The sequence below is a fragment of the Pteropus alecto genome, unplaced genomic scaffold, assembly GCF_000325575.1.
Source record: "Pteropus alecto unplaced genomic scaffold, ASM32557v1 scaffold320, whole genome shotgun sequence".
NCBI lineage: Eukaryota > Metazoa > Chordata > Mammalia > Chiroptera > Pteropodidae > Pteropus > Pteropus alecto.
In genome coordinates, this window is record NW_006429963.1 from 900,170 (window position 1) to 906,211 (window position 6,042).

General features: G+C 62.8%; 1 protein-coding gene across 1 annotated transcript in view; it reads left to right on the top strand.

The window, feature by feature from the left end:
• Positions 1–4,529, top strand: part of MNX1 (motor neuron and pancreas homeobox 1) — an 18,248-nt gene extending 13,719 nt beyond the window's left edge. Inside the window, exons 2-4 of the mRNA XM_006904464.3 lie at positions 1–221; positions 2,901–3,061; positions 3,671–4,529. Of these exons, the coding sequence (XP_006904526.2) occupies positions 1–221; positions 2,901–3,061; positions 3,671–4,024 (736 nt within the window). The 3' untranslated portion in view covers positions 4,025–4,529. The remainder of the gene's footprint in view (positions 222–2,900; positions 3,062–3,670) is intronic.
• The last annotated feature ends 1,513 nt before the right edge of the window (positions 4,530–6,042 follow it).

Here is a 6,042-nt window from a genome sequence, read left to right on the forward strand (position 1 = left end):
CTACGGTCACCCGGTCTACGGCTACTCGGCGGCGGCGGCGGCGGCGGCCGCGCTGGCCGGCCAGCACCCGGCGCTCTCCTACTCGTATCCGCAGGTGCAGGGCGCGCACCCCGCGCACCCCGCCGACCCCATCAAGCTGGGCGCCGGCACCTTCCAGCTGGACCAGTGGCTGCGTGCGTCCACCGCGGGCATGATCCTGCCCAAGATGCCCGACTTTAACTGTGAGTACCGCGCAGCCCGCGGGCCCGGGAGGGCCTCGCGCATCCGCTCCCGCCTCCTGCCTCTCGCTCTCTGCGGTGGAAGCGCCGCGAAGCCGCCTCGGCTCCGCCCGCGGCCTGCGAGGGCTCCCTTTGGCAGCGGATTATTAAAATGGCCACGCGCGGGCCTTGCCTTCTCTTTCTGTTTTAACGGGACGGGCAGCTGGAGGTGTGGGACTGAGATCTAATGATTAACCGGCAGGCGAGTGGACAAGGGAGTGGGGGAAGGAGAGCCGAAGGGAGCCCGAGGCAGGTGGCCTGGGGACCGGAGGCCACTGAACGAGGCGCGTAGCCCAGGGAAACAGGTTTGACTCGGATCCCGCATTCTGGGATCCGGAGAGTACCCGGGGCCCTCGCAGGAGAGGGAGAGATCCGGGAGCAGCCAGAGAGAAATGAGTTCCAAGAGGCCCAGGGCTGCAAGGCCACAGCCGCGGCGACCTCCTGGCCGCTGGCGGCCGCTGGAACGGCGTTGAGTCCAGGGCGCGTAGCCCAGAAGGCGGGTGGCCTGACTTGAGCCTATGGGTGGCCCTGCAGGCAGGGAGATGTGCCTCCGTCAGGAACCCCATCCCGGAACTCTCAGTAGCAGGGCCTCCTACCCAGACTGGGGGGCGCCCAATACAGTACCAAACCCTCCCCCAGGAGAAGCAAGGGAGGGCCAGCCACCCCCAACCGCAGGGCAGTGGATGCGGACAGCCTGCTCCACACCCAGGTGGGACACTCTGCAGAGGCCTGGGCCGCTGGGGCTTTCCCGCAGCGGGCAGGGGGTCCCGTCAGAGGAGGAGCAGGAGGCTTTATGCTTCTAGCGCCCAACACCCAAACAAAGAGACCGCATTGTTTCCGTCTGGGTGGGTTTGTTTAGACTGACGAGATGCAGGCAAAAGAGGAAAAAGCCAAAGAAAAAACAGAAATAAACACTTGCCGGGATTCAGATTCCTCTGCTAGAAGCCACAGTTGTGACTAAACAGAGAAAAGCTAGGACCCGGGAGGGCTGGAGGGGTCACGGGCTGGTGAGAAAATCCCAGCTTGGGCACTGTGTGCTGAGGCCACCACCTTGGTCCCTTCCCTGGCCCCTTCCCCGCTCGGCTCTCAGCTCCCGAGGCCCTCGTGGCTACTCATCCCTTCTCATTGGAGAGTCACCCCCTCCGGAGCCCCCACAAAGAAGAGGCAAAGCCCGCTCCCATCTCTCAATTGGGGTGGGCGGGGAAGGTGCTGCCACTTCAGACACTGCCGAACCTGCTGATCCGGGCCAGCCAGACCCTGGGCCCCTTCCAGGTCCACCACCGAGCCCCGTGCCGTCTCTCTGATGGAAAGCCAGCCCAGGACTTCTCGCTATGACCTGAGTTTCCCAGAGCCGGGGACGCTCCCTCTCCCACTGTGTGTGAGCGGTTTCCGCTCTAGCCTCCCCTGGGTGCTGGGTCCCCGGCCACCCGGGTCATTTCTCGGGCCTGCGTGGAGCCCACGGTTGGCTCAGGGAATCCATTAAAGCCACGTCCCCTTGCCAGCACGCTTCGCCCGTCTCTGGCTCCTAATCTCGACCCAGAGGGAGCAGAGCGAACACGCAGAGGGCTGCAGGGCCGGGGAGGAATGTGGGGCCCCGGGCGCAGTGAACAGGCGAGGGCGCGAGACGTGTTTCCAGCAGCCCCCCTGTGTCGGAAAACCTGTTCGGGTCCTTTAATTGGGATGGCATTTCCCAAATGGTCCCTTCGGAGCCAGCGTTTTAATTAAAGTTCTAATGTATTGTCAAGTTGGGAATTCGGGGCCTTGTTTAACTAAAGCGGGGGGCGTGGGCCTTCCCATAGAGCAAATTGCCCATCTCTGGGGAGCCGGGCGGGCGCGGCCTCTTTTCTTCTCTCCCCTTTTCTTTTATTGTCTAAGGTTTGTCGGGCTCCTGGGAAATCAAGGGAAGCCTAGTTCTGAGGTCATAAAATTCTCTGTGATGTAACCGTGTGAAATTATGTAAATAAAGGGGGAGCCCTCCTCGAATGTATGGAACGTGGAGGCCCTTCTGAGGCCTTTCCTTTGCATAAGGAGAATTGTCCCAGAAAAGGCCTGCGGGCTCCCCAGGCTTTGCCCCTCTGTCCCCTGGGCTGGGCTGGTCGTCAAGAACATTTCACATGGGCGAGGGTCTCTGATGATACACATTTAGGCCCAGGACTTTGTCCCTCTCCTTCCTTCCTTCCTTCCCTTTTTCCTTGTCTCTTTTTGTGCTCAGAGGCAGCGCTGCCAAACCCGCACAGCCCCTCACTGGGTGGGAAGAAGCCGTGATCCCAGAACCTGTCTGGATCCGGGCCTGAGTCCGGGAAGGGTGCGAGGGAGGTGGGAGGTGGCAGGTGGCTTGCCACTCCCGATTCTGCTTCAGGCCTTTGTCAACCTTTCTCCCAGCGCCCACCGAGGTGGAGGGGGCGGGCCTGGCTGACATGCTCTCTTTAATCGGGACACCCAGGCCCTGTGGGAGATAGAAAGACTTGGTCCCATGAAACCCACCTGGCCTCCGGGGCCGCCTGTTGCCCACGCAGCCCTTGGGGAGGGGTCGAGGACTCTGAGGGAAGTACAGAGACCCTGCCGCCTTTCCGAGGCGGTGGGAGGTGGGGTGGGACCCGCGGAAGACTGAGCGTTCACAGCCTCACGGCCCTGCACCCGCAGCCCAGGCGCAGTCCAGCCTCCTGGGGAAGTGCCGCCGGCCACGCACGGCCTTCACCAGCCAGCAGCTGCTGGAGCTGGAGCACCAGTTCAAGCTCAACAAGTACCTGTCCCGGCCCAAGCGCTTCGAGGTGGCCACATCGCTGATGCTCACCGAGACCCAGGTGAGCTGCACCCCTGACCCCCACGCACACACATCTCAACGCACCGCGGTCTCCAGACGACACGGTCACCTCTGCACTCCTGGCCCTCCGCCGCCCTGAGCACCTGGAGCTGCGCCCTTTCCACTTTTGGGGTGCGGATTAATATCGGGGAGTTCGCATGTCCCCGCCACGGTTCACAGACCCGCCTACGAGTCTGATGCCGTAGGCGCGAGGCCCAGGAATCTGCATTTTAATGACCCCGCCCCCACCCCACTCTGAAGCAGGTGATCCTGGGGCCACTTTTGAGAAATTTTGTTCCAGAGAGGCGGGGACACCTTGGCACGCACAGCCACGGACCCAGCTGCCCAGGTCCTCAGTCCCCGGTCCTCGCTCCGCAGACGGAGCGTGCGCGCTGTGCAGAAAGGCCGGGGAGGTGGGGTCCTGGTCCCAGCCCCCCAGGATCCCCTCCCGTCCCGGGTTTGGGGACAGGACGGGGAGCTGCACCCCTGGGGCTTCTGCTTCCTCCGGTCTGGACCCCGCCCCGGGGCAGGGGCAGGTGCGGGAGCCGGGGCCTCGGAAGGAAGGACGTGCGGGAAGGTGGCGGCGTCTCACGCCCGCTTGTGCCCGCAGGTGAAGATCTGGTTCCAGAACCGGCGGATGAAGTGGAAACGCAGCAAAAAGGCCAAAGAGCAGGCGGCGCAGGAGGCGGAGAAGCAGAGGGGCGGTGGGGGCGCGGGCAGGGCCGGCGCCGACGACAAGGGCGACGAGGAGCTGCTGGGGCCGCCGGCGCCCGCGGACAAGGGCAGCGGACGCCGTCTGCGGGACTTGAGGGACAGTGACCCCGAGGAGGAGGAGGACGACGACGACGATGACGACCACTTCGCCTACAGCAACGGTGCCAGCACGCACGCGGCCTGCTCCGACTGCTCCTCCGGGGCCGAGTCGCCGCCGCCGCGGCCTGGGCACCAGCCCCCGCCCCAGTAGGGCCCCGGCCGGCCGCGGACACGGGCGCGGGTCCCAGCTCGTCCTGGGGGCTGCCCGTTTGGGCCACAGCACCGGTCTGCTCGTCAAGGGACACAGGGAGGCCCAGCGAGTTCCGATTTGAAGTGCTGTTCTTTTACATTTAATTTCGGTCAGTGTCGGGGAGGTATTGGTGACAACAGCCTACCCCACACGGACAGCCTCCCGGCCCCTCTCCCCTGAAGGAGAAAGCGAGAACCTGCAGTGTTAACGGACCTCAGAGCTTGAAACCGTCTCTGGAAACGCCATTCTGCTGAGTATTGAAAAAAAAAAAAGTTTTGTGTATCTTACGTGGAAAAAACTTTGTCATGAGCATTCAAACTGCTGGAAATCTCAAAGCCGTACTGTCTTTATTTTTGTACATTGTATTTATATATAAAAAGAAACGTCTACTTATGCATGCTAAATTATTATTTAGCTTCTCCCATCGCCCACGATGGAATGTAAAATAAATTGGTTTTTTACTGGACGAGCGTGCAAATCTCTTGGGGCGGGGGGAGCTATGACAGCGGGCTTTGCTGTTTTTGTTGTTGAAACGGTGGAGGTGTGTGTTCACAATTGACAGCAGAAGGTGACAATCAGAATCGCAGAGGGGTGTCGGGACCACCTCCTTTCTGGGTGCTGAGCTGTGCCGGGAACTTGATCCCGCTGCTGCGGAGTCGCAGGTGCGAAGCATTGGTAAAAAGTACCTGAGGCCAGGTGTGCGCGCGTGTCTGGGAGCCTGGCTCACATCTGTCCCGGGTTCTGAACCCCAGGAGAGGGATTCTGGACTCGGGGTGTTTATTTTCCTGTTTCCTCGAGGGTCTCCTTGCTCGGCTGGCGCTCCGGAAGTGAAAACGCATTATTTGAATGTTTCAGAAAATAAGCTTCAGTTGGCTACACTCGACTGGCATGTGGGGTCCGTGTGGCCCGGGTGTCCCTTACACAGGTTTCCCTGATGGCCTCAAAGAACGTGGTGCTTCTCACTCCTCGGCTTAGCCCCTGTCCCCTGCGCAGAACCTCCCAGCGCTGGCCCGGAACGGATTTCTGGGATCTGGGCAAACGTCCGCGAGGACAGCAGTGGGCGACAAGAACGCTTCTCGGCCAGGCTGCAATGGCTTTGGGTTAATAACGCTCGGCAGCGCGCACCATCAATCAATCACCCGCGGCCGAGCCAGGCCCGCGCCATGTGCTGCACACATGCCGGCCTCGCCCCCCACCCGCGGCCGAGCCGGGCCTCTGCCGGCAGGAGGAAGGCGGTGATGCGGCGACACTGCTTCTTCCTCCCCCCTGTGCCTTCTCCTTCTGGTTCGCACTCGCCGGGTCACCTGGGCGCGGGGTGAGCGGCCCCTCCCCCGCTCCTCCCCGCCGCTCCCAGCTGATAAACGAGTTCAGATGAGCCGGGCCGCGCGGGTGAGCGGGCCGCTCCCCCCCAGCTCCGCCGGGGCGAGATTAATATCCTCCCTGGCAGCTCATTATCACCCCGGGCCCCTTCCATAAAATCCAAGCTCAGCCAAGGCCGGGGGCGCGGCCGGAGGAACCCCGCAGGAGCAGCTGTTGGGCGCGGGCCGGGCCGCCTGGGGTCCAAAGGTGCTTTGGGGGAAAGGGATTAGATTTGCAACCGGTGGGAAGGCCAGAGGGCCCCAGGCAGGGGCTGGGAAGACTAGGGCGCCAGGGTGCGTGGGGAGCGGGGAGAGACGCGCCATTCGGGGTTAAAAGCAATCTGCAGTCGTGTGTATCCGAGTTTAATTCCTAACACATTGGTGAGTTCAGCCTGAAGCGATCTCTTCCCCCGCTGGCTCCACATCTGGGCTTTGTTCCCCGCCCCCCTGCTCAGACCGCCGGTGCTGGCGGCACCCCCACCGCAACGCTGCGCAACCGGGGACCCGGGGGACCTGGTGGTGGGGGGACATCCGGCCTCTGCGTCGGACCTCAGGCCAAGGCGCGCGTTCTGTCCCCCCGCCCCGGCGACAGAGCCGCTCTCTCTACGGCGAGGGGCAGAG